Source organism: Etheostoma cragini, chromosome 7 (genome assembly GCF_013103735.1).
Source record: "Etheostoma cragini isolate CJK2018 chromosome 7, CSU_Ecrag_1.0, whole genome shotgun sequence".
In the NCBI taxonomy this organism is placed as follows: Eukaryota; Metazoa; Chordata; class Actinopteri; order Perciformes; family Percidae; genus Etheostoma; species Etheostoma cragini.
In genome coordinates this window covers 22,742,437-22,770,424 of record NC_048413.1, presented here as the reverse complement: position 1 = coordinate 22,770,424, position 27,988 = coordinate 22,742,437, and the positions used below count along the sequence as shown (strand labels likewise).

Genomic DNA, 27,988 nt, shown 5'->3' with positions numbered 1-27,988 from the left:
AAATTAATGCCATGTGTAAGGTCAATGCAAAATAAAGTGGCATAAATAACTCTCACACGTCTATACGCTTCTATACCTTTCATCACTACTAAATAAAACACAAATGTCCCCTACTAAGTTAAAGAAATATCCCTAAACAGCATTATTTAACCAAGAGCTGGATGGATGCAATGCAACTGTAATAATGCTTTGCTTGTATTCACAAACAAAAAAGATAATTAAGCACAACCCTTTTGTTATTAAAATGACAAATTTTTACCAGTTCATTAATATACTCGTTATAACCATTCACTGCATCGTCAACAGCAACAGTCAGTCAGCTGGCAACATGGTCTCATGATAGGTCTCAAAATGGCAACTGAAGCACGGATCTCTTTTCCTTGCCAGGTGGAGCAATCCTGACCTACTTCATTCCTTGCCATGCCCTCTCTCCGAATGAGACCTCTCCAGTGAAGGATAGGGGTGAGGGAGCGTATAGGTCCGAGTCTGTGTCTGATTCTCCCTCTGCTATGAACGGTCTGACCCTGGCACAGAGAGAAGGTCCAGCTGCGACTTCAGGCTCTGCTCCAGCTCCCCCTCCTGAGCCTATAAAGAAAGAAGGCCCAAAGAAGTCTTCCTTGGCCTGGGAGATGCTGAAGCCGCTAAAGGAGCGCTCTAGCTCCTCATGGTCAACAGATGGGATGGATAGAGACGTGTCACTCTCCACGGCGGTAGCATCCTGCTGACACATCTGCCTCCTGTGGCGCCTCCTGTTCTGGGAGCGGCTCTCTCTGCCACTGCCGCCCGGGCCAGAGGAGGATTGGTCGTGAACCTTAGCAGGTGGAGGCGGGAGGCGAAACAATGTGGGTGAATGATCGCCACTGCCCCCAACTGGTGAGGGGCTGTTGGCCACACTGCTGTTCCAGGCAGGCTGGCTGAGGGGGTGCTGCAGCTGGTGCTGCCAGGAGGTAGAGGGGCGGCTGTTGCTGCCAGAGGAAGTACCCACCGATCTCGCCACAGGCCGACCCAGTAGAGGATCTTTCTTTTCCAAAGACCCATCAAAGCACTGGACATCGGCAGGTGAGCATGTCTGCTCCTTCTTTTCCTCCTTCACTTCCTCTTTACACTCCTTCTCCTGCTTACTCTCCTCTGGGCTGTGGTAAGGCGGGGCAGGATACGGCTCTTTAGAGTTAAAAAAGGCATCTGTTTCCGAACGAGGGATTCCCATTCGCTGCACGTACACATTGACAAGGAAATCAAGTTTCCTGTCCATACAGACCACCTGCAGGGAGAAAGAAAAACACAATGTAGAAAAGGTGTTCCATCACCAGAATTTAAATTAAATTCATCAACAGAAAAAACCTAAATTACATGAACACACACTCCATTGGTTGACCTAAGCGTAAACCAACTCGTACTACATTTAGGCACCTGGAAGAAACATTCATACCTGCTTTTCCACTTTGACCAGCCGTCCCATCATGCTCTGGTCATCTGCAGCCCCTCCTTCAGCTTTAGGACCTTTACCAACTATCTGGTCAACTCTAGCATTTGAAAAAAATAATATCTGAGATTAAAAAAAACACTGCTCTGTCACATGGGTTTAAATTTAAGAAGTTCATGATGACATAATGTGAACTATTGTACTGTTACATGGAAATCATGAAAAGAAAGCATGTATGTTAGAGCTATTCATCAATCTATACATATGTTTCTAATGAATGAATGACTATGATGAGGATGGTCTTTTTGAGAAAGTAGTGATGTCAGTTGGACAGTGTGGATGCATGCATTATGAGATTAGGCAGTCTTTATTGAAACAAAGTGTGAATAGAGGGACATTTTTGGGGCCAAAATGCATCACTTAGCATGCTTTTTTGTGCTTCATGCTTCATTTCCATTGCATCCAGCTGGGGGAGCTCTCCTTCTGTCTCTCCAATACGAGAACAAGCATCTAGCACTGTCAAACCCCTGTTGAGTGAGACCATATGACATGGCTCATTAACATTGAGTGAGAAAAGCGACGGGATGTCTCACTTTTTCTTTTCCTTCTTTGCCTTATCTTGACAGCAGCTTTGACATTAAAGCTGAAGTCTTTGCACAACATCCTTAACATGTTTAACGTTAAACTGTTTATCGAAACTTTTTCTTCATTCTATTACGCATAAAATATGTCTTCATTGCTGCATGTATTATCTAGCTTCATGAGACAGGTCAACTGGCTTGAACTCAAAAGGGGTTCTGCTAATCAAAATAATAAGGTAGCTTATAACTGCTTCAACATTTGGACTGTGGTATAAGGAGCATAATGCTGGTAACATGGTCATTCTAGAGGTGCAGTCTATCAACCTAACCTAGGACCTTCAGTGGACTTCTTATGGCGAGGTGTTGATGGGGGAGGGGGCCCCACAATCATATCTATCCTGGCAAGGCACACAGAGACGATATGAGTGCAATGCAAAATGAAGCAACGTGGGAATCACATTAGCTAAGAGAACAATATATTCCACACACACAAGACATACGGTGAGTCTGACTTGCTTTGTGGATGAAAAGTGCATGTATTTCACAGTTGGAATATATTTATTCTACATGTAAGACCTTTAGGGGAGTAAAATGTAAGGAGATAATTTGCAGAAAGTAACACAATGTGAATTATACATCAATGTTATATCTAAAATGAATTTGTGACGCATTCAAAGCTGAAGGAGTGATTTTTTTCACATATAAATGTTACAGACATAACGATTTGAATACAACACATGTTGTTGGACAAATGAAACAGGCAAATCAATGACTTGTGTGTCACAACATGTGTGTATCCAGCACAATCACAAACACTGTACTGCTGAATCTCATTATACTGAATTTAAACTCATATTGAACAACCATGTAAAAAACTAACTCTGAAAAATTAATTCCTTGTAATCTTCCATACCCAGCCTGACATTTACGCCTACAGTAGTCTCGCGCTAGTACACACAGCATTCCGGGATGGGAGAAAAGCGTTCTCTGGTTCATTGGCATTTCTATAAACCAATTACAATGGTTTTGGGCGGCGCTTAACGCTGTGCAGAGCAACGACACTTCTGCAAAATAGCCTTGGGAAGAAACTTGTTTGGGTGGAACACGTGTACATTCAAAGCTTGTTTTGGTCGTGCAACAGAAGACTCACATTCAACATATAGTTTAGGTAGCCGTCTGGATTTGCCCTGCAGAGATCTGAGGAGCAGTTAACCATAGTGCTCATGAATCCACCGGATTTTAAAATGCCAACACAAAGAAAGTGGAAGGTAACAAAATAAAAGACAGCCGGCAGAATTTCCAGCGGCACCTGAGCAATCTCGGAAGTGTAACGTTTTGGATATAGACAAGGCTCACAGTGAAAGTGATAGTTGGAAAAGTTATTCACTTGTGGACAACCTGGAAACAAGTGTGGGTCAGATTTAAATTGTAATATACTGTATATGGATCGTGTACTTGCCTGGACTGCAGGTTCTTAATGCGAGACAGCATGTCAAGGTGACCTGCAGAGTACTGCTCGATCACATCCATGACATCGTAAGGCCGCAAGCTCTCTTTAAACCTTCTCTTTGACACCAGAAACTTCATGATGCTGAGGGAGGACATGTTATTTTATATAAGTAGGCTTGTTTCACAGCTGACATATTTGACAGGTGTTGACAATAACATCAATGACGCCTCTGTTGTATTCAAGTGTCCCAGTGAGTCATGACAGTGTGACATTGAGCCAGCATGATCAAAACAAGGAAACTGAACCAGTTAAATAGTATTCAGTCGTTCTTTTTCTTATTGAAACCTGTGCTTTTCCTTTTACGACATGTCAAATTCTCTTTCTTTAAAATGGCATCTTATTGCCCATATGTGAACATTGCCACTGTACTTACTCTGCTGTGCTGCTCTTTTTATTTTTCTTGCATACTGTGTATATATATATATATATATATATATATATATATATATATATATACAGTATATATATACAGTATATATATACAGTATATATATATATATATATATATATATATATATATATATATATATATATATATATATATATATATATATTGTTTATATTTTAATATTTGATTTTTTTTTAACCTTCTTACTGTATATATAGATAAAGTTAAGTAGTGTCAATAAAGCTTTTTCTGATTCTGATTTTGATTGCAGAACCATTGAAATTGGGTATTAAAGTGAATCCTTACCAGATTGCCCTTATTGTAACCCTCAAGCCTGGTGGTAATTCTTGAGTGAGAAACTCACAGTGGCAGCTCTTATCGTCACCAATTTCCTCTCCTGGAAGGCTCGCCTCTACAGAGCAAAGACAAGGAAACTCTTAAAGAACATTTGATTTGCTTTCACGTGCCCAGCGTCCACAGCAGAAGCAAAGCAGGGCTGTTGCTTTAAGCTTTAAAAGGTGCAAAATTCAATTACCAAGTTGGTTTCAAGCCAGTTAGCCAGTTCTTGAGCATAGTGAGCGGGCTTTGTGGAACAACAGATAAAAAGGACTTGGTGCAGAATTGAAGGATAGTGCTGATGGGATAAAGCTTTACTGAAACCTTTTATGACAAGTACTCTCTTCCCACCACCAATTACAGTCTAGATTAACATTTCAATCTATGGATGTTAAGACGTATTGTATACAGGCAAAGGCCTAATCAAAGTTAATCAGACATTAGATGATGTTCTGGTAGGGAAAGTGAGGTATCTTCATGCAAGATAAAGCGGGGCTTTTGGCAATTTTGTATCTGGGTCAGTTTTGGATTTTTGTGGCACCACTTGACTTGAACCCATGATTAATTAAGCCTTACACCAGTGTTAATAAATACCTATTATCAATTCTTGGATTTGAAATAAATACATGCTTGTTCTCAGCTTGTGTCATGCTTCAGTCTTCAGTCATCGCTGAGGGGAAAACTCATAAAAAATTAAAAAAGGGTTCATGTCAAGTGAATAAATCTCAGCAGATTCAACATGCAGGTTTCTCAGACCAATGAAGCTGACTTTTCTTTTGATTATTTCTTTCATAAAAGCCAACCAACAAAATATCCCAATGTCTTACTTATTAAACCTTCAATTGCTGCAAAGAGAGAGAGAAAGAAGAGACATGGAGAAAGATTTGTTATGGATTCTAGAAGGATGACAATGATAGACAAACCAATTCCAAACATGGGAACTTGTGCAGTCCACTGAATGATTTCTGGTTGATGTTTGAAAGGGCTGGTCTCTCTCTTCTCTTACATTTACCACCAGACTGCACATATTGTGAAGCTTTATTTAACATATTTGGTCAAATATACAGCAAGACATTACAGAGTATATCACCATCTAAATTGAAGACATGTCATGATGACTTATCTAACCTGGAGAACTCTTCAGTCCAAGGTCTTCATCCTGCATTTCAATCAGCACTTTAACATGCCATGAGGCGAAAGAAGAAAAACAACTAATGAGAATTGGTTTTCAAATTGTTCAACAAAGAGGCAAAGAAATGGTGAAAAAGAGAAGTGTAGTTTTTTGACACAGTAGCCTGGATGACATATGGATGCAGTTGCACCAACGGAGCTTTGTCTCCCCAGCACAATGTGTGTGTTGAGAAAATCTCCTCCTCTTCCTCTTATGTTTGATTACATGCTAGAGAATGTATGTAGCAACATTACCTGTATGAAGGAAACTTGCAATTAATTAAAGGAAAAATTGGGTATTTTTTTTCAAATCTATTTTCCCATGTCATTCCCAAATTGGTCCAGTATTTAGCAAGAGCGTCGTAAGTGGCAGCGGCAAACCGGGCTGCAATGTAATCCGAGAGGGCAAATGCGCGCTGTCAATTTAATTCAACTAAAAGTGCTGTTTATTGCTGCGGAAAGACTCTAATTTTTATTAAGTGTCTGACAACATTTTGGAAAGGACCCGAATGAAAGAGTAAGATCCTATTTGTTTAACCAGAAACAGACCCAAAATCACAATTACATATCTCACCGGGCTCCATTTAATAATACTTTTAGCATGTATAGAGCCAGCACATTTACACATGTAAACAGGTTTATTTCAACCAAATCACAGTGGTGATTGTTGGAACAGTGGCGAGCCGTATGAAAGACAATAAAATTACTGGTCATTTATAAGAAGTCTGGTGAGTTTGTTGATAGTGGTTTTAATCAAAAATTATCTTTACTCTTACTCTAACAAAAAAGGTTAACCTCTGTAGGGATCCTTTCAAAAATGGTTCCCATCAATCATCTAGACACAAAAACATGGGTTTGGGTCCAGGTTGACAAAATAGGGCCATCAACTCCTCCTTCTAAAAACACACAGCTGGAGAGATTGTGTCCTTGAGCTGGCATGGAGCCACACAGAGAGTTGTGATGTTTACTCTTACACAACTGAATTCATAACTGTGGAAGGATCCAGAGTCAACAATGTGTGCAAAAGTCAAGTCTGTATATCGTTTGATTAATAAACAGTAACTTGCAATCTAAAGACCAGTTTCAATTAGTAAAAACAGCATTAACGAAGGTAAGATTTCACTTTTCCACTACGACTAAACCACCGTATTGGCTTTCTAAATACTGCACATACATTTCCCTTTTATTTAGGCTTGTTGTGTAAACTGCAAGATATACTAGAGGCTTCTCTCTGAACACAGATTTAATTTAAAACATTTCGATTCTTAGTTTGAAACACTTAAGGAGCTCCGAATTTCTCAGCAATTAAATTTGTAATTGCACTTTTTATTCTGGGATGTTAAATGTCAAGACTGACAGTCAAGTCAGTTTCAAATCTACGACCAAAAATCCCAAATTGCTTCAAAGGCCTTTATAATCTATAGTTTTTATAAAGCAAACAACGTCCTCCATAGTTTTAGATACCATTGTCACGCCTATACGCTAAATCTAAAAACTGTTTTACATGGTTTTCCATCCTAGAACTGCACACTGCTCAGTTTTTGTTCAGATTAAAAACAAACAAGCTATTATCAGTGAGCATTACAGGTGCTAGCTGGTGGATTTTGTTACCTTTGAACAGAGTTGCGCTAGCTGTTTACCCCTGCTTGCATTCTGTATGCTAAGCTATTCTAACCGTCTCCTGGCTGTGGCTTCATTTTCCCCATACTATTCCTTTTAAGGTTTCTGTTTGCACAGCTGCACAGTTTAACTTGTTTCATGAAGGTTTAAATAATGTTTCAGAGACTTTTCACCTTAAAGTAGTGGTAGTAGGGCTGTCCTAACACTCATTATTCTGCACTTTGTGGCGTTTTCTCACCCTCTGAGTTTTGGCGTGAGACGCTGCCCCGGACTCTGAAGGAGTGCTTTGGCCCTCGGTTCTTCTCAGTGAAGCTCCAGGTTTTGGCAACTTTGCTGGGACTCGCCTCAGCCCCGTCTTCTGCCCCTGGAGACCGGACTTTCCCCTTGGTCACTGGAGCCTTGGAAGGACTGGGGAACACCTTGTCCTTCAGGCTAGCTTTTCGACTACAGACAGCAAATCATGAGAAGGGAAATGTAACCAAGTTTTTACAGCATCACTCAATTAAAGTACACAGCTATCTGTAACTAAATGTATTCATTCTACTGCTTTGTTGTTTTAAGTGTAAGCTTGGGAATTTTTCTAATGCAGCACTGATGTGGTCATAAATCTTACCTCAGAAGAAATGCAAAATGGGCAATGTCCTACAGCAGAAGGAGCCATGTCCACATACGAGCATTCAGTAGGTCAGACAAGCAGCAGGAAGCTACAAGCAAGCATGCATGAGAAGCAAAGTGACACTGCACGTCTCAAAAAGAAAGAGCTGTGATCTAACTGTATGCAAAAAGTGAACTCAAATCATGCAAAATAATTCACCATCATACTGTATGCTCCGCCTCAAACACGGGAATCGGTCAAAGGAAACACACTGTTGATAGTCAGCAATATGCACCTTGCCTGCTGAACAGAAGTTTTTAAGTGCTGATTAGGCAAAAAAGGCAGCAAGCAAATAAACTGCATAAAGACATTACTAAACAGAAACCATAAATCAACTGTGACAGGGCGGTAAACAAGGATGTAGGTTTGACATTTTTTTTCTTTTAGAGTAAAAGGTAAAAGGTGTGCAAAAAAGTCAGATTCTATTTTTCATTAAGTGAAATGTTATCTAAAAAGGTCCTTATTCTGTGATTCCTCAACCTTTACTTAAAGAGAGGGAGGAGCAGAGGTAGGAATGGAAGGGGAGACACAGACTTGCAGTGCAGTTGTTAGTAGGCCTAACTGTACAGCAACTATACCTAATAGCTCTCGGACAGCACCCGCAAAGTCTGTCTTTGTGTGCATTTTCATTACTGGAGTGGTGGGCAGTAGAGGAGAAACAAAAAGATTAAGTAGCAGTGGATACAATCACAAAAACAGCAGTGTGTGCCATACTGTGATGCCAGTAACACGTTATTGTAACTATCATTTATAATTCATTTGCAACCAGTTTCATATCATATCATGAATGAACAAACATGGAATTAATTTAAACACATGCAAGTGTCTTTGTTATGATGTTTTAGGGCTAATTTTTATACTACAGATAACCTCAATGCATGGGGACATTTAGGGCGTTTTCATTTGTCATCATTTTGGCTGTGTTGATGCATATGGCACACATTTTGGCTAGGATGTGAGTTTCCAGTGTCAACGTTTTCAAAGTTCAACGTCAACTACTATAATAAGTCTAATAAACTTTGTAGCCAAAGTACAGACACTCAGACCATCTTCCAAAATGCAAAACTCAATAAATTATGCTTGAACCTGCATGGCATTTGAGCTGGTTAACCAAGGGGAATGTCCCGTGTCACATAGGTCCATCCCACAATCAATCAACTAATTAACATGGGAATAGAGATGCAAATACGGGGGGTTGGGTTTGCACTGTGGGAAAAAATTTAGATTTTAAATAATTCAGGTCATTTTAACTATCACATATTATTTGTCAGTGGACACAAGTTGTAAAGTTTCTGTGAATATTTGTGGCATGCTTGTATGATTAAAAACTTTAACTGTTAACCAAAATACATGACAAATTTATTCTAATCCTGCTTGACTCCAAAAGGACATAAATGAAAACCACAATTGTTTAGATCCAACGGCCATTACAGCATAAAATCATAATGTCATTATCTTAGGCTTTCAATCTAGAAACCTTGCTTCAAAATTGTAATTTTTCCATCTGACTGATTGAGTTTCTTTTGAGGAAATACATAATATTTTCCTGGTTTCCACAGTTTTTGCTGCTATATTATGGAGCACTGCAGTATTTGATGCAACACATCAAAATCCATGTTGTTGCTAACCATTAATATATACTAGACTTTGAAAAAACCTAAATCAAATTCCATCTAACATTTGGTATGCAGAAAATAATGAAACATTTAACAATAACAACAACAATGGCATTATGTAAACAAATTGACATTCAAAGGGTTAAAATTCTGAAAATGAATTGATGTTTGGTAGTGATGATCAGGATTAGTGTTGGTTAATAGATTAAAATCAGTGAAAGTGGAAATTAATACAAATGTATCATTTTACGGCAGTTTTTTATGTGGGCATCTTTGTCCTCTCAGGACATCAAACAACTTTGTCAAAGGGAGGCACAAGACAAAAAATATGCAAATGTTTTATAAATGACTAAGTCATGATAAAGTGTTACTGCATTGTCAACAATTACACTTGTTTCTTTTGTCAAAAACAATGTGATCTAAATCAAGCAAGTCTCTTAAAGTGTTCAAAATCACTTTTTCCAGAGGTGATGCTGAAAGCCAGAGTATCAAAGACCAGCCTATTTGAGACTATTTAAGATAGTGAGAGGGAGGCCAAATGGAGCTGATCTTTGAGCACCATGTGAGCAAATGCAGCATGACCATTCTTGAAGGAGGTGCTTAACACACAGCCACATCATGTCTGGACTTACCGCAAAACACACACACACACACACACACACACACACACACACACACACAAAAACACACACACACAGTAGGCTACTGTACACACACTCCCCCAAGAAGAGTGCCTCAGCAGCAACTACGAGCAGATTTGAAGAGAAGCCAAACGGAGGTGAAGAGGGATAAAAATCAGATCACAGACCTGGGAGAGGTTTCTGTTTGAGACTCCTTCCTGTGTGGAAAGAAGACACGAAATGTTTAACAGTGTTACACTGTATGTCATTATCACCATTGCTTCATGTTGTTATTGTTGAGCTGGATTGGCACTGGAAAATGTCCCAAGAAATATTAAAGGAGAATTCCGGTCGATTTTAACACATAGCTGTTTGAACATTTGGAGTGCTGTCAGTAGAGCGTAAAACCTGTTAAAAGCTGTGCTGCTGCAAATTTAGATCATATGTAAGACAAGAAAAAAAATATTCCATATGATGTGATTTTCTTTTGGCCACTTGGAGGCAGCGGAAAACAAGCTGTTAACATGACACACTGAAATATGTCCACCTTTTAAATCAATACAGACCACATATTTTGGATTTCTATTAGCAGAATTTAAATGATGGTATTTGTTTAACTTTGTCCAATAAACATAAAAGCTGAGAAAAAACAGAACTGTGTTCACCTTTTAAGTTGATATGGTTAAGTCATTAGAAAACAGTTGTGTATTTGCACATGCAGCCGATACTGAACAATATATGAAACAAAAACACTCCACCATGTCCAACAGCTAGTTCCCTGTGTCTGGCTGATGACTGGTGCTGACTGGGTAGTATATAGTGGGTTTATACATATCTTTTTGCTAAAAATAAGATGTCAGAACTGTGTTATGAGAGTGAACTTAAGCAGTAAAGTTACAGACCCGACTCAAACAATGAAAAACGCTGTGAAGCTCTGCAGAGAGGAGAGGAACTGTGTCAAGTGATAACTATCTGTGGGTTTGTCACCGACCTCTTTCCCATTACACAAATCTATTCCATCCATTGTTATTATAAACATATTGATTATAACCACTTTAAAGCTACAGAAGGGTAAAATGTTTGACATATTTTAGTCCAACAAAGTTGATATGGCAAACACAGAGCAATATTTAGCAATAGCATTAATTTGGAGGCATGTTTCTGTTTTGGTCTTCACCCAATCTCGAAATTCAATTGTGTCTTTAGCTTGCTACATGCTCCACTTTGTTCATATGGGTTTTGATGGATTTTTGTAATATAATCATTAGATGAGTGTTTTTTTTTTTTAAACTTGTCTTTTGAATTCCAAGAATATTGCTCATTGTTTATACTCATTATCATCATCATCGCTTTTATTCACATTATTAGCATCTCAACCTTCTCGTGATCATAAGATCTTCATCAGCTTTGTCATTTTTATATACCTGAACGACTTGCCCTTCAGATTCCTCAGCAGGTCCAGCTGATTTAGAGGTGGAATAAGTCTGGCAAAAGACAAAGAGCATTTCTGTCAATTCACCTTCAACAACTCAGTGTTGAAAGGTTCAAGTTTGCCGCCAGGCACTTTAAAGCTAATTCCATTTACTTTGATAGTTATTTATTCTGATGGTCATCACCTTTTCACCTCAAATTCTCACTGGAATGAAACCGAACATGAGGCCATTTACAAACAGAACAGACAAGCAGGAATCTTCATTTTCTAGACACATAAAGGGCAGAATTCTGCACCGTGAAATGAGCACAGCTCATTTGCTGATTCATACAGTTGGACAGCAAACGAAGTGGTTAATTTAACAAAGTAGACACTGGCAGTGGTTTCCTTTTGAACAGCATTTCAAAAGAGGTTTTGATGTCCTTGCCAAGTCACCGTCTCCCTTCCATTGTAAGATTACACTTATTAAAGCAGAAAGTGAAAAGTCACACCAGGGTGTGATTCTCCACAGCAGATCAGTAGTATCTGATTCAACAAGGCAGTTTGGAATACAACAAGATGACTCTGTAGGTTCAGTTGTTCACTTAGCCTCACAGTTTTAAGAAAGATGGCAGAATGTGGTATGGAAAAACAGTTGTAAGTATTGGAAATGTTGAATAATGTACAGCATTATTCAGACAGTTTAATCACTTACCGGTACATTGGGATAGCAACAGTCTGCTCATAAAAATCCCAAGTGTACAGCAGATCTGTACGGGAAAGGTTGGTGGCATAAAACCTCCAAGCACCCTAGATGGAAATAAAAATGTTTTTAACATTTTCTCAAGAGCACAAAACAGGTGTTATCTCTGGTTGATAAATCTGTACATGGTGTTGTTATCTTTTACCTGGATAAGGCCTGCTGCAGGGTTACGTCTCTTCTCAAAATGTTTCTGCCTGTGTTGCTCTTGGACTTTGAGGGCAAAGCCAGAACCCAGGATGCCCTATACAGAGTCAGTGTGACACAGAGAGTCCACAAAGTGATCAGTTACCTTTAATGACCTCTGGCTGGGGGTTGGAATAGCAACTCCTTCAACACCTTGTAGAACAGAGACCAGTAAGCAGATCCACTGGAAGAGCTAGTAAAAATCTCAGATTTGATGACTGCAAAAGCCTTCAGGTAAAAATCCTTATTTCCTCCACATACACATCAGTAGTCAGTGTAGCAAAAGTAATAACTCTTTCCTGAGTGCTGACACAGCAACCCAGTTTTATGTGGAATAGACTGAACAGATCTTAGCTGCTTAAAGCTTACTCACTACAGAAACAGTATGTTTACACAGAAAGGATCTGAAGAGAAAATGCCTGTAATCACTTTTTATTCCACGTTTTTTCAAGCGTTTTGGGGTGGAAGTCTGCAAGCACACAATAACACAAAAAAGTGTGAAATTTGATGTAGTATATACTCCAGGAGGCTAGGTGGCAGTGTGAAGCACTGCAACACAACACCACCAAGTCTGCGCGCCTGTGTACAACCATCCTTCTACTTCTCTGCCTAGAAGCGTGAAACCAAAACATGGCGAAGCGAACAACAAAAGTTGACAATTTTGTCTGGCAGACACGGAGGTGGACTTGCATGTTTGTCTGATGATGACCGACAAGTGTTGACCATGATAAGCCACAGCACAGCTTCCATGGGAGCACTATCCAATATCCTGAGCACACCCTCCTCTTCCAGCTGCCTCTCACTCTCTCTCTCTCTTTCTCTTCATCCGTAACATTGTAGCCTACTCTGGCTCAAATGAACAGCCTACATATGGTCATCAAACTATAACATCCTTGTCCTCATTGTCAAAATGATTTAACAACAGACTACCTGAACGCCTTTGTCTTGTTTCTTTCCCCACTGCTGTCTTCAGACTTTTTTAACCTTTAGACGGGAACGCAACGGTGGAGCGTTTTTAAGACTTCCACTCTGGAGGGTGGTGTCACTTTTTTGCATTTTAAAGCCTGAAAAACGCCGTCGCCATCTAAACAAAAGTCACATCTGATACAATACTTCTACGTTTTCACGCACCGTGTGAACAGGGCTTAAAACTCTCCTTATTTCTGATTGACAAAATCAGAAAAGAATGAAAAGTATTCAAGTAGCTGAGGTACACCTATAATAAAAAGTACTGCACATCATTATACAACATATCATACCGAAAATATTTCTTAACAAAGGGAGCACATGAGTAATTACTGACATGACTGCATTGTGTTTAGGTTCTCCAGGTTCAGCAGGGCTGACACCGGTAACGGTAACCAAGCCATGATCCTGAGTGTTGTTGCTTCCACCTGTGCTTTCCCTGCCAGCTGTGAAAAAGGTCTATTACTGCTCCTTACTGAGCAGTTGCCTATTATATAAACACCACATATTGTGCTACATGTGATACTTCATTTTCATTCTTCACTGCTTCATTTGTTAAAAACAATAATATTTGTCTTTTAAAGTAGGCCTAGCATTTTCTTTTATTTTCTTGTAGCGCTGAGATATTACCTTATTGATGATGAGCTAACCAGCATTTACCTGAGCTTTTAGCATTAGCATTATCATTAGTATTGGGAGTCATATTTTGGGTGACCAGATGAATCAAAATTGTCCACATAAGAATAGTAATTAGTGCAGCTTTGAGGAAGTAATCTGCTATGTTAACTCTCAAGCATAGATCAATGACAACTATAAAGTTTTTACGTCTGCTGGTCCAAATTTTCACAGTCTGTGGGGTCTTTCACAGTAAAACATTGTGTACTTTATGTTCTGATTTAATGGAATAAACATAAAGAAAACTGAGTAGTTAGACGTTAAACTGATAACAGACACACTGACATCTAGAGAAATTCAAGCATTAACAATAAAAAGTCCATGAATACATTACAGAACTGGATACACTCTTTTTTAGGGACGTGGAGAGCAGTTGCACGTTGCAGCATGTTAGTTAGTGCTTGAACACCATGATGGATAGACTAGAGCAAATAAACACAAACAAGGCTCTTACAAATCAGCACTTTAAGCTCAGTCTTTTGTCAACGACATTGGGTCAAAGTACTGCTGACGAGCCCTCGTACTTACAGCAGGAAGAGCAAAGAAAGCCACACCGATCATGCTGAATGTGGCTGCCAGCAAGCGTCCATTCCACGTCTTGGGAACCTTATCACCATATCCAATGGTTGTGAGCGTGATCTGGGGAAAACATCCATTTAAGTCAAATATTTGATTAAAGTGGTGTGGTAAAGGTTTGTAGATTTTTGAAAGTAAAGTGAGTATCATAAACATCACAGGATGCTATTCTAGGTCTCAGGTCTCCCAGGTAAGTCTTACCAGTCCCCACCAAAGAGCATCAGCGTAGGTCTCAAACTCCTCATTTGACTCCTTTTCCACAGAGTAGACCAGGAATGAAGCCAGGATGAGACACAGGAAGCCTATGTACCACGCTGTGATGAGCTCCTATAGGGAAAACCAGTACAATGAGCATCAGGGAATCTAAAGTAATAAAGTGTCATATGCCTTGCAAAGTGGTGACGTAAACGTCTTTCACTAAATGCTCATCGTCAGTTTCACTGCTTGCGGTTTGTTCACAAATGCATTCTATATTGATCATCCTACAGCCTAAGAGACACTGACCATCTTTTCTTCTCCGTACAATATATCTAAAGAAATTGGGAGGAGAGCGTTTAAATGTGAAGCCCCTTCCGTTTGGAATGGTTTACCGAGGTCTTTTAGCGGTATCTCCCATTTTCACCTGTTTAAGATGTCCCTTCTTAATTATTTGCATTCAAGCTGCAACTGTTTTCCTCATACTTGATATTTTATGTGTTTCTCATTTTTATGTATTTATTATTCATTTATTTTTTTTAGTTGTTCTTTTTTTTGTCTTTTCTCAACTGTCTATATTTATTACCTTAACTGTTTATTGTCTAATGTTTAATGGCTGGAATGGGGAGGACATGAGTGTTTTTGGTGTGATGGAGAGCTTTTGTCTTTTGTTAGTACATGTTTGTTTTGTACTGTATGGTTTTTTTAAGGTCCCCTCAAGTTGTTTTGACAACTGTCTTGTCTAATTGTGAATGTCCTGTATTTCCTTTTTTTAAAAGCAAGATGCTACATCTCAAGGGGTTATTCCTAATATAAACAAATTTCAAAGAAGCCAGCAGTCCCTGACATTAATTCCACTGGGGATGGCTGCAACATGTCCCCCCTCACTTTCAAAGTCCTGTTTTTGCCCTGGGGTTTTGCCTCTGGACCTACCTTAGCTTGTGTATAGACCTAGTTAAGGCTGTTTGCAGCTTAAGAGGAAGACTAGAGCTATAAAGGTAGGTAGAAAAAAGTATGTTCACTTTTCTAGGTAAAAATAATAATTAAATCTGTTTTTATTTAGTCCTGAAAAGATGTCGGAAGTGGACAATAATCAAAGAGAAGGCAGTAAAGGATAATACTTATAGTAAAGGTTAAAGACAAATCTTTATCAGATGAGGAATTTTTTTATACCACCACCATTATTTTTTAAAGCATGATAACTAATTTCATTTAAATCTCTTGGTTGAAAAGCTATGATTTCATTGGATGTTTCAGTGTAATAATTTGACGGCAGTGCACATCAGATATAGTTGTAAACACAACATACTGTATGGCTGGTTAATAGGGGTGTGCAAAAAAGTCGATTCACATTCATGAATCGATTCAAGCTCTAACGATTCAAAATCGATTCATAGAATTCAAAAAATCGATTCATATTGTTTTCATTTTTTTCTTTTTGTAATGGCGTGTTATCTATCACATGGGAAAAATAACTACCTTTACGTACTGTGAATCGTTTTTTGAAAATCGATACTGAATCGAATTGCAACATTTTCTCAATCGTGCACGCCTACTGGCTAATAATAGAAACTCTGATCACAAAATTGAGAAAATTCCTTGTGAGCATCCACAGAAAAATAAGAAAATGATGTAACCTTGCTGTGGGCATAAACTACAGATCCGAGCAGCTTCCAGGTTCCTCCCCGTCGGTCCATACGCAGCATGCGCAGGATCTGCAGAAATCTCAGACTCCTGATGGCCGAGGTGGCAAAAACATTGCCCTGAGATCCAGCTGCCAGTACGGACACGGAGGCTATCAGCACCATAATGTCTGGAGAAAGAGCAAAACACAATCAAAGAACTCGACACACTATGGGAAGCAGGGGAAGCCAAAGATAGCATCCTTAATCAAATCAGACTGAATTAACAGCACTTCACTGTGCAATGATTTAATTTGTTGTAATTCAAAAGTTGTTCAAAGTACTTAGGCAACTAGTATTGTAAGTGTCAAATGCGCTTTACTTAAGTACTTTACTTTTGCATAACCTTGAGGCAACGAATATGATGAAAAAGAACGAATATGATGAAAAAGAACTCACACCCTCCAGCATTTTGAAAAAGGAAAAGATGGAAAAACACAGTGTCTGTTTTGTTCTTCTGATAAAGCAAGGTGAGAGAAATGACAGCCAGGGACCCTGTTATCTCACCTATGACACAGAAAGGCTTTCTGGCAAATTTTAGCCTCCCTCTCCATCCTCTGTATCGACAGCAGCAACCGGCAGCCCATATCCTTATAATGTACTCCACTCCAAACACCACGATGGTCACAATTTCCTGTGAAACAAACCAAACTGGTCAAGTTAACCCTGTGTTATCAATGTATATGAAGAAATGGGATTACAGCAAATGAAACGATACCTACCAGGATGTACAAGGCATTTTCTGAACTATTTTTGAACTCTTTGATGGTGGCAAAGACTGAAAGTATGAGACAGGAGAAGACCAAGAGGAAGCTGGAAGAGATAGGAGTACAAACAGTAATTACTTTTTGATTCTGAGGTCACAGTTCCATTTGTCAAACCCTGTTTAAGATACAGGAAGTTTAATATGTTCAGCTGAAACTGACTGGAGAAACATATAAATATAGCATCTGTGATGTCGGTGAAAGTTTTGTGAGGCGCTGTGTTTACAGCTCACTGCCATACTTGTCAGTTAAAACACATAATGTAAATGTTGTGCATTGTTCACGCAACAAAAGACAAACCTATGTCTTAAGATTCTACGAATATAACAGTTACCATCAACACACACTATTAGAAAATAAGAAGGGACTGAGGGTCGCTAATTTTAGCCCCCGCAGAGACCACAACCAACCGAGGTCCCCTTGAGCAACACACCGAACCCCTAACTGCTCGGTGAGCCTGCCTCTCCATGAGCAACCCCCTTGCTCTGAAGTCTCTCCAATGCATGTGCATGTGGATGTATAATAAAATAACAAAACAGAGTCAAACAAACACATTTCCCCAAGCAGGTTCAATGAAGTATACAGTATTTATGTTTTATTTTATTTAATGAGTAAATACAGTAATAAAGAACACCTGAAAGAAGAATTGAAGGCAAGCAAGCAGATAACATTAGGTAAATGTTCATTTGAACACTGATTTTTCTTGAAATGAATAGAACACATTGTGGTAAGTTTAAATTTCGCCAATTAACTTTAAGTGACCATTTGCACTTGTTTGCACAAGAGTACAAGAAATCCAATTTCCTGGGAGTGTAGAACATGGGTGTTACATCGTATTAGGCAGGGTAAGTGGATTTACTGGCTGTGTCAGTCAGCTGTCTTCACTGGAGTTACAAAAACATATTAGCTCCTCCTTACTGTACAGTCTAAACAACAATATCTGCCTTCTGTTAAGGTCATTATTGATGTTTGTCACATCTCTTTTCAATATAGTATAGGAGTTATACCCAGAGGTTAATAAACTAGTCTTTGTTAAGACTGGGACAAACCCAAGAACAAAAATCTAAGGAAAAATAGGTAGAAATGTGTTGAAAGATCTATGAAACAATGGTTCTTTCAGATCAAAATAGTAAAGCAATGGTAGATGGTTTTAAGTAGACTGATGTGTTTCAGAAGAAAATCAATTCTGCAGCCAATACTGGCAGAGACCATCAGGAGTGCGCTTTATTGGATGGAAGATTACATGATTTGAAAATGGCTCGACCTGAGGGACTTTCTGAAGAAAAGATCCACTGGAAAGAATCCAAAGCAGAACTAATGGAGAGTGCCTGTGAAACCCAATACTGGGACAATGCAGGATTTTAAAAGACGCAGGCACATCTAACATTAATCATAGTAGAGACTGTGGAATGATCTCCTGAGCACACATGATCAGGTGTAACTATAGTGGTCTGTGGAGCTCAAACTTAAGTAATTTACAAATGTTATGTATGAGATAAGTGAGAGGGACCTGATGAATGAGATAAATCGGGTTCAAATACAGCTAACGTAGGCAGATAGCAAAAAACTATTAATACCATTATATACTGTATATATAGTCCTGTTTTCTCTGTAGAGCTGAGGGAAAGCAGGGAAAGTGGGAAGAGGTGGAGTCATAAGTGTCTGTGGGTTCGTCACCACCAGTGATGCCATTCCATCACACCTAGTCACTTTATCCATTATTAATATAAGAAATATTGATTTGTACAGTGTGTAGAGGAGGGCCGTCGTGGCAAAACGTAAAAGAGGGCCCGGAAAGAGCAAACACCAGCCAAGACAATGATCTGTTCATCAGTTCAGAAACATAAAGCTAAAGCTGAAACTCTGAAAATACAAATGCAACGAGCTACATTTCTATCCAGTCTTTATCCGGATATAATTTACCTGATACAGGCCCATTGACCACCTCTGACCCTTTCTGTCAAGGAAGCTTTTAACACAAATTCATCCCTCCCTGAGTAAATGCAGAGTGAATCTGACTGCACATGTGATTTTTCAAATGATCTAACCTGACACAAGTTTATCCAAGCTTAAACTCCCATCATCCATCCTCATCAAGGACCCTCATCAATCCTCCATGGGTTCCCTTTTTTATACCAGAACTGCAGCTCACCTGACTTTCCTATTCCTGCAACTGCAGTTTCTGTTTGGTGTGTCAAACTCTTGGCAAAGGCTGCTGGCTGTCAGCCAATCAGAATGAAGCGGTTATTGCTATCTGGCAATGGTAAAGTCTATGGAATAGCTCATTCTTTACTATAGTCTTTATTGTTCTTCATCAGACACATGAAGAACAACAAAAAGCCAAATGAGCTGTTAACGCATTCAGCTGCGCAAGTTGGGTTCATTTGATGCATTAGGTTCTACAGCATATGTGTGGTTTTGGCATCTCATACATCATTGATGGCTACAGCAGTCAATACTTGCTTGGTAAAAGTGAGCTCTTCTTGCACTGAGAAAGCTTCTACTACATTCTGCAGCTTTCTCTATAGGTTTGGATTTTTAAATGTGTGTAAACTGTGTGGTACATTGGAATTGCATTCAGTATAGCTTGTGTCAGTTTAAACTAACGACACTGTATTACTCATAGCAAGGTTAAGGTTTCTTCCATTCAAGGTCACATCCTTTTGCAGTCTTTTTCAGACAGGTTGAGGGGCGGGATAGAAGGGAGGCACAGGGTGACTACCGCCCCCATGAAATATTATAGGCCTGCCCAGGTCCCCCCCCCCTCCCCTCAATTCATTGGGCTAGAGCGCTGTCAACCTGAAAATTGTGTCACTTGGCTGCCAGTTCTGCTAATCTTCACAGTTCTTGTCACATGACCGATTAATGTTTCCATGATGACTATCCAAAATTCTGATATCAAGAAACCAACATTGGAATTTTGTTTTTACCTGTATACATGGGCACCCGCTCTACAAACTGAACAATCTGGCCGCCCCACACAAGCTATTCTTTAACAGTTTGCCAGCACTGCAGCCCATGGTTAAAGTTAAATAAATTACATTTGGAGGTCGGTTTAAGAAAGTGGAATGATTCCTTTAACATGGGAACAGCCATATGATATGTCGTAACATTCCTGCCTGGTGGATGTTTCACTGCAGGAATTTACTGTGTCACCACGAATGAATATATTTAGGAGTTCCTCGTGAAAAATCTAAAGTAATAGCACAAACGTACTTGAAACTTGAGTATATGAAAGGTCACTGTAATAACAATAAATCAAAGAAAGAGAGAGTGAATACATTTTATTAAAATTAGACTAAACTACTTGTCTGTGGCTTTCCAAACTATTGTCCCAAACTACATGCTCAGTTGCTGTTTCAGTATCTAGTAAAATGTGCACATTTGACCTGTTTTGCCCATTTGTTGTTCTTTTGTCTCTCTTTCTCATTTTCTCACTGTACCAGCCTTGGCACAATTACAATAGTTACTTAATAAATACATGTTCCGTGCATAATAAACATATGTTGTACAACATATGATTGCCTTGTGCATCATATATGTTTGGTTGGGTCATATCCTTTCTACAGCTAGACATCTTACACATGTAAGAATGAATCAGTACACATATGCGGGTGAGCATGGACATGTGTTTCTACAACATTATTTGCCAATGTAAGCATTCAACGGCCTGTTCTAATTGAGCTATTCCGTTGTGGTTTTTTTGGGTCTTTGTATTAGTTTGCCCTGGTTGTTTGTTAGATTTGGGTAAGGGGGATATCTTCACCGTTTGGCTGTCCCATGCTTTGTTATATGAATACTGTAGTCCTCTCACTTTGCATCTGTAGATCACTGTGCATCAAATCAAACATAAAAAGGGTAAGGTCATGAGGTTAGGGGGTTGTAGACAAATACTGGAATTACCGTAGTCTATTTAAAGATAGGGTTGCTGCTAATAGGTTTAGTCTATATGCTTATTCTTACATTAAGTGCACTTAAAAAAAGAATAATATTTGCCGTACTTAGGGTCCACAAAAGTTCTAGACCCGAGGGCCGACGGGACAACGGGAATGGAGAGATATTTCCTTCTTTATAGAGCTGTGTAGATTGAATTATTACTCTATGTTATCACTGTTATTATTACTTCAACAAATTCTTTGCTCCTTTTTAGCACACATTAGATGCCATAATTATCACCTGCAGCGCCTCCTCCTGCAAAAGCAAAGGTGCAAATGACGTGTGCACACTTTGTCACTGTGTTACATTTTAATTACAGATCCACTAAAAAAAGCTTTGAGCAGATTTTGAACTCAAAAGTGGTCCAATGCTTCCTCTTTAGGCACCTGCTTTTTCCAAGGGCATAAAAATATGTGATTGTGACAGCCCTGAGATGTCTGGTGTTCCTGTGTTTTCCACTGTAGCCATGAAGCTCATGTAAGTCAGCCGGCCAAGGAGTCTTCACATCTTGTCATTTACAGCACTTGAACATGTCACATTGACTTGTCTTTTCGCCATCTGAAGCACATTTCTTTATTTATAGGCTACTGTAAACACATCCATCATGAGGACTTTTATAAGTCTACATTAAACATGCTGATAACGTGACAAGGTGTTGATATCACTTAGTCAGTTTGCTGTAACTTGAAAATCCAATAGATGCACTATGAGACTGCACAATTTCTGTTCTACTGTACATGTTTACACATATTTTTCTTCCAGTAATAAGCTCCATGTAGTCCCTAACTACTGAAACAAAAGGTTGTGTACAAAGAAGCTGGCTCACTGCAAGTCTAAGTGGACATCTGTTTGTGCAAATTTCCTGACCCGACCTAGCCAAGCTCATCAGTACTTACTAGCGAGGAGGACACTTGCTGATAAAGAAGAGGGGGCAGAAGCTGCCTCCTTTAGCAGTCAAACAATTAGCTCCTGAAGCTGTGCTTCCCTTTACCATCAGCCAAGTCAAGCGGCAACAGATCCATTTATGCTCCATTATTCTGGGTGTGGATACACAAAGCAGCTCGTGGTTCTGAGAAAGTCTGGATGAGACACATGGTCAAATATGCATGAGGTCTGGTCAGGACAGTACAATGAGGACAATAAACGTGTCAAAACAAGAGCATGTCAAGTTGTCATTTACAGTCTGACTGCAACATGTCCGATACAAACTGTGCAATTTGCGCTTAATGTGTTGATTTTAAATTAAAGAAATAGGTCATCCTTTTGGGAACAATTCACTCTGTACTTACAGTACTACACAGGTATGAAGTATGGGGGGGGGATATTCAAAATGTTGAACTATTTCTTTCATTAATTATGCAACATTTTAAATTAATGTCTTAAACCCAGCGACCTCAAATTAACTAACACTGTTTAGTTTCAAGATTTGTAATTACACTACTGTTACTAAATAGTTTTCATTCTATTGACATATTAATAGAAGGATATATTGTAGATAGATGGATGTTTCAACTACTGACGATACATTCTGACACATTCTGTTACCACATGCACACACACACACACACAGTACATAGAGCTCGTCACATTCACTCTTGCAGATGACAAACAGCCACAGGCAGAAACACTTGTTTCCAGAGAGTTCCAGACGACATCAGTAGGTACGTGACTGTTGATCAATCAAGTTGAGGGGGCTGTTGTTGGGAGCAGAAAAACCTGCAATTCCTCCTGAGCTGCAGATAAAGAAACATTGATTTGCCCCGCTCAGCACAGCATTGCCTACCCAGACATACTTATCACGCTAAATTTAGACTGCGACGGACCAGAGGAGAGCAAATAACAAGGAACTTTTACTAAGCAAAAAGTGCCATGTGCTAGCACTGCGGTGTCCACTGTGTGGGGTCCTCAGGGGAGGTTTGAAGGTGGTGATGACTCTTTGGGGCACTCATCTTGTGTACATGCAGGCACTAGTGAACTCTTTCATGGGTGAAAAAAAGAGATCAAGTAGATGAGGGATCTTTTTTACAGGATTGATCCCACTGAATGTTAAATATACTAAGTAGACAAAGGTGGCAGTTGTAAAATTACACAAATGCAATTCAATTAAAAAAAAAAGAAAAATTGAAATGTATATGTATGTTTTTATGCTACATCAGAGGCTGGCCAAAAATTGTTTTAGCCATGCTACATGCTAGGCAACACTTTAAACACACTTTTACACTTTTTAAACCTGCAATAACTGATCTTTTTGGCCACTTGGAGCATCAGAAACAGGATGTAAACACACATCTGTCAAATTATCACCTTTAACAGGCAAACTTGTACAGTGTAGGTCGAGGTCATAATTCTTTCGGTCTCCTCCAACTTCCAAGGGAAATATCACAAGTAACGCTGCACTGTCACTGCAGACTGGTAATGACTACAACGGCATTGTATGGGCACTTTATAACTATATATGGTTTTGATACTTTAACAGTATTTATATAGCATCTCAACCTGCTTGATAATCAAACACATAAAAATGTCACTGTATACATTACATGACTTTAACTCAAGTTTGCTGACACTAACCATCATACGTTAACTGGTCATGACCAGACCAAGTAAGGTTGTGGCTGCAAAGCCCTTAGTGTCACTTAAACAAGGGTACATTAAAAAATGCTTACAGTTTTCTGGGGCTTTTCATCAATATAGCAGTGGGAACACAATTTATTCTTAGCAATAACCTACCTACAGGACTCAATTCAAATGTTAGGCTTCTACCTTTACCTCCCATCAGACATCCTTTTTCCCAAAGCAGACCAATCTATCAAATCTCAGCGGCTTGGCAGCGAGCATCTGTCTGCTACTGTCCTCGCCTTAATTCTTCCCCAGTTTGTCTTTAGCTGGTCAGCTCAGGAGAATAGCACATAACTGGAACATGTCCTCAATCTGTCTCTCTGAATCACTGTAAGAAATTTTAACAGAGGATTGATTTTGCTTTCAGTGATTGATCACTTTCTAAACTCATTGTTTGCCCTCCTCTCTTTGCTGTGTTTTTCAATAGTAGTTCTTTGTTCCACTTTGGTGCAGAACTGACACATTTTGTCATCTAACAGCTGCAGAGGCCTTTCCATTTTCTCACACAGCTGGTGCTTCCTGCAAGAGGACACACGGTGATGAGGCTCCTATTGAAGCCAAATCAGTGAAGCTATCAGAGCTCCGATCTCGGTATCAGTGCAGGAGCATACCGTTGCTTGGATAGAGTCGTATAGGGTGTCGACCTGTAGTTAGAGACAAGAGCTGGACAAATGAAAAGCCTTTTTTGAAAACTGCCAAATTGTCCTTCCTTACAGAATTTGTGTGAACAAAGAGACACACTATAACTGTCCTGATAGCTGGCTGTTCCAAGAAGCCTTTGGTGTGAAAGGTATTTCACAGTTTTCCCTTTCACTGATAAGAATCCAAAATGTTCAAACCCATTTGCAGCATGCTGCATTTTACAACACACTTAAAAAATTAGATTCACAGGAATATGCTTGACTGTGGACCACTGTGTCTCTTCTATTTAACTGATGTTGGACCAGTGACAGATTATAAGGGGAAGGGTGGCCTTGGTTGGTGGACAGCTAGATGGATAGAAGAAGAAAGAGAGGCTGCGAGACAAAGAGCACACTAGACATAGGCACTCATGTTCCACATATTGATCTTTCACCCATGCATCACAAACAAGACTGTGGAGAAAACACCTGCCTAACATTTCAAGAGGACACTCTTCAAAAAGAAATAGCTGTTCTCTGAGCACGAGCACATTTTGCAATACTCTTCGTCACCTCTAATCAGCAATGTCGTTTTGTTTGCCAAACGATGTCTTTTAAAGCAGAGATACGTAGAGCAATGAAAGAGGAGGGGAAATATTTCACCAAACTCAGCACCTGAGATTCTTTAATGAAAAAATTATAACAAGTAGAGATAAGATTATCACCTTTTCAGCTCTTAGTGCCTTATTGTCCCACAAGAGCACTGCACTCCCAGAATTCAGAGTAACTTGTGGTTCCTAGATTTTCTAAAAGTAGAATGGAAGCCAGAGCCTTTAGCTATCAGGCTCCTCTACTGTGGAATCAGCTTCCGGTCTGGGTATGGGGGGCAGACACCGTCACCACATTTAAGAGTAAACTTAAAACACTCCTCTTTGATAAAGCTTGTAGTTAGGGAGTGAGGAGTCGCAGCGTTCTGACTAAACCGGCGGGGGGAGGGTGTGTATCTGCAGACACATTACCCCTTCTCTTCTCTGCTTCTCTTCATAGCTGTCAGGTTCATTTACCACATAATCAATTTCTCCAATCAGATTTAGAGTTGTACACTAACTTACAACATGCGATACACAGGATTCAGATTTAAGGCAGCACAAATACTACCGACCCTGCTCTAACTAGGTTGCTATGTTTATTTGCCTCTAAATGCAGTATTATAATACACATCACTGCCGCTTGAAACTAGATTCAGCCATGAAGTTAATACCACCCCCTAAGAGCAACATTAGTCCATGAAGACCAAAGCAAAGCCACACAAATGGTAAAGAAGGCTTTTTAGCTAGCTGTTTCAGTATTCAGTTAATATTTTAAAGTTCCCAGAGGGCCTGTGTGCCTGTCTGCGTGTGTGTGTGTGTGTGTTTTCACATTAATGTCTTACTTTTTTAGGCAACCAGCCGTCTCTGGAGAGTTGATATGCGGTGCACAGTAAATTTCTTAATGTCGTGGCTTTCAACTCCTTTCTACCAAGCATACATTATCAGAGAATAGGAAGGATCCAGGCATGGCTGGAGGGTAAACCACTAACAACAGCCACCATTTCGTTTGGAGAATTGAGCTGTCATGTGTAGGCTAAACCTCACACCTTAATAGCATGCAAGTTACATTGTAGTAAAAGAAATGTCCATTGATTTTACACGTAAAGGTCAGTTAATCGGGAGTACTACACTGCTCCTGCAAACAGTTAAATATGGTCTTTTGTAACTCTGAGAAAAGTAAAAATAATACAGTAGATAACAACACATTTTTAACATGTCAGACATTGCTATAGGGTTGCCATAGGTTGAATTATGGGAAATGCCTCCACTGCACCGATTCTGACCATTCTCCATTGTCAGTCTTTTAGCCCAACCAATTTAATGAAAGTGCTTTAGGTTGATGCAGTACCTCTTTAAAGTGTAAAAATTACGGAATATGTATCCTCAAAAAATGTGTCAATCGTTGGTTGTAGACAATGTTTGTCTTCAACCCAGACCTCACACACAAAGGCACAGCATCGTGTTCCAACTACACTAGCTCTGACTACAAGGAACTCACAGACAGTTGTATCTGCTTGCACACTGTATGTACAGTCCACATCACTGTGCAGAGCTGGACTGCATCGTTAATTAGTGAAAGAACTGACGCGGCGCGGAGCTGTCCACGGACCGCGGTGCTGAAACCGACTGCTGCTTGCCGCAACACATGAGAAAACTAATCAGTGAAAAGAAATATTTGCAAGATGTGAGCACACGCCGTGCATAGACTGTAGGCATGTTCTGAATCAGCATAATTCCTTCAGTCAATGTGACACAAGCATGAGTAGCAAAAGGCAGCATCAAGAGTTAAAGCACGAGTCATGCAGGTGAAGTGATACCCCTCCTATGACCGGGCCACAGCAGCTTGGCAGCATAAAGCTTAACCCTTTAATGCACTAATCTGAACATCATATATGCAAAACGAGTCACAAAACCCGCAAAACTCCATAACAGCACCTCCGAAATCGTTACACAGTGACAGCGGTACACCCTATAGTCAAAGGCCATGACGACAAAATCAACATGCTTGGTTGTAGCCCGAACATCACTTACACATAAGCGTGGTAGATGAACGCCCATCCCCGCGGTCTTTCCAGTGCGTTATAGAGAAAATTCTGTAGTTTCCGATAGCTGGCATTTTTCTTCGACGGTCTGGGTCTCCCGGCGGAGATGCTGGACCTCGGTCTGCACAGGATGCTGTTCCGCTTGGTGCTTTCCGAACCCGCAATGAGCAGCGCTCCATCCCTGTTGGATTCAGGAGCGCCGGGGTCCAATCCAACAAAGCCCACTTTGTGCTTTTTCTCTCCGGCTTGAGTTGGGTAAACCCCGCCGTTGAGAGATTTCTGCACCATTCTAAAGTCGAGACGACTCTAACGAGGAGTTGTCCGTGCCCTTGCCGCGGGGATGCATTACCGGTGCTGAGGGGTGTGTGCTGGTGGTGCTGGTGGTGGTGAATGCAGTCGGGGTCGGTCCCCCTAGAAAACCAATTGCAATAATCATGCGAAACTGCAACGTGTAGTCTTTTACGTTAGCCCCTTCCGGTCATCAGACAGACACAGCAAGGAGGGAAATGCACATGATTTTAAGTCCACAGTCTTATCACGTCGGCCATCAGCATTTTACAGATCTGCAATCATTTAATGGCCCAGAAAGTACTAACACTGCAAAGTTTAACTGAACATGCAACCAGCCTTCTTCTAATGCAAAAGCATTTGGCCTGGTTTGTCAGATTATATCAAAACAATTACAAGTTATTTAAGAAGATCATTAGTGTGTTTTGGGAAAAAGGGACGTGTCTTGTCTCCAAAACCCCAAAATAACCTTCCATCTTCTCTACTTAAGGCTAGCCCCAGAGAAGAGCTGCACACAAGATAATGCATGTACATGCAATATTGATGTGCAGCTTTTTCAGTCGGTGTAATGGACACCTAAAAAACTATGCCAAGCTCTTTTGAACGTTTGCATTCTTAAGCATGCAGATTAACACATGCAGTACTTGCCAATATCTAGCAGTATCTGTCAACATCAAGTAAGACATAAAACAAAGACATAGAACATCTCAAAAGCAGAACCATGTATTTTAATTAGCATCAAACTGATGTGAAACATAA

General features: G+C 39.8%; 1 protein-coding gene across 11 annotated transcripts; it reads right to left on the bottom strand.

Annotated features, from left to right (window-relative positions):
• Positions 1-143: 143 nt before the first annotated feature.
• Positions 144-27,533, bottom strand: LOC117947817 (potassium voltage-gated channel subfamily KQT member 2-like). 11 transcript variants are annotated; one of them, XM_034877101.1, is made up of 18 exons: positions 26,931-27,516; positions 17,093-17,183; positions 16,878-17,004; positions 16,326-16,501; positions 14,695-14,820; positions 14,446-14,556; positions 12,239-12,334; positions 12,046-12,140; positions 11,344-11,403; positions 10,108-10,137; positions 8,262-8,315; positions 7,267-7,472; positions 5,367-5,414; positions 5,066-5,083; positions 4,209-4,314; positions 3,464-3,595; positions 1,430-1,523; positions 144-1,261 (listed from the first exon to the last, which is right to left on the bottom strand). In XM_034877101.1, exons 1-18 carry the CDS (start codon positions 27,227-27,229, stop codon positions 404-406), a joined length of 2,727 nt encoding a protein of 908 aa, XP_034732992.1. In that variant the 5' UTR covers positions 27,230-27,516; the 3' UTR covers positions 144-403. The 11 variants fall into 11 exon arrangements, 8 of the variants coding, with proteins under 8 accessions (XP_034732992.1, XP_034732993.1, XP_034732994.1 ...); XM_034877102.1 differs by lacking the exon at positions 5,066-5,083; XM_034877103.1 differs by lacking the exon at positions 5,367-5,414 and having other exon boundaries at positions 26,931-27,515.
• Between the last annotated feature and the right edge of the window lie 455 nt (positions 27,534-27,988).

What these genes read in the sequence shown, in the direction of transcription:
- LOC117947817 (XM_034877101.1), bottom strand. Translation starts at nt 27,229, where the DNA reads ATGGTGCAGAAATCTCTCAACGGCGGGGTTTACCCAACTCAAGCCGGA. An exon ending in ATGCTCTTTGGTGGGGACTG is followed by an intron (nt 14,557 to 14,694) that starts GTAAGACTTACC and finishes TGTTTTCCCCAG; the next exon opens with ATCACGCTCACAACCATTGG. An exon ending in GTTGCTATCCCAATGTACCG is followed by an intron (nt 11,404 to 12,045) that starts GTAAGTGATTAA and finishes GTCTTTTGCCAG; the next exon opens with ACTTATTCCACCTCTAAATC.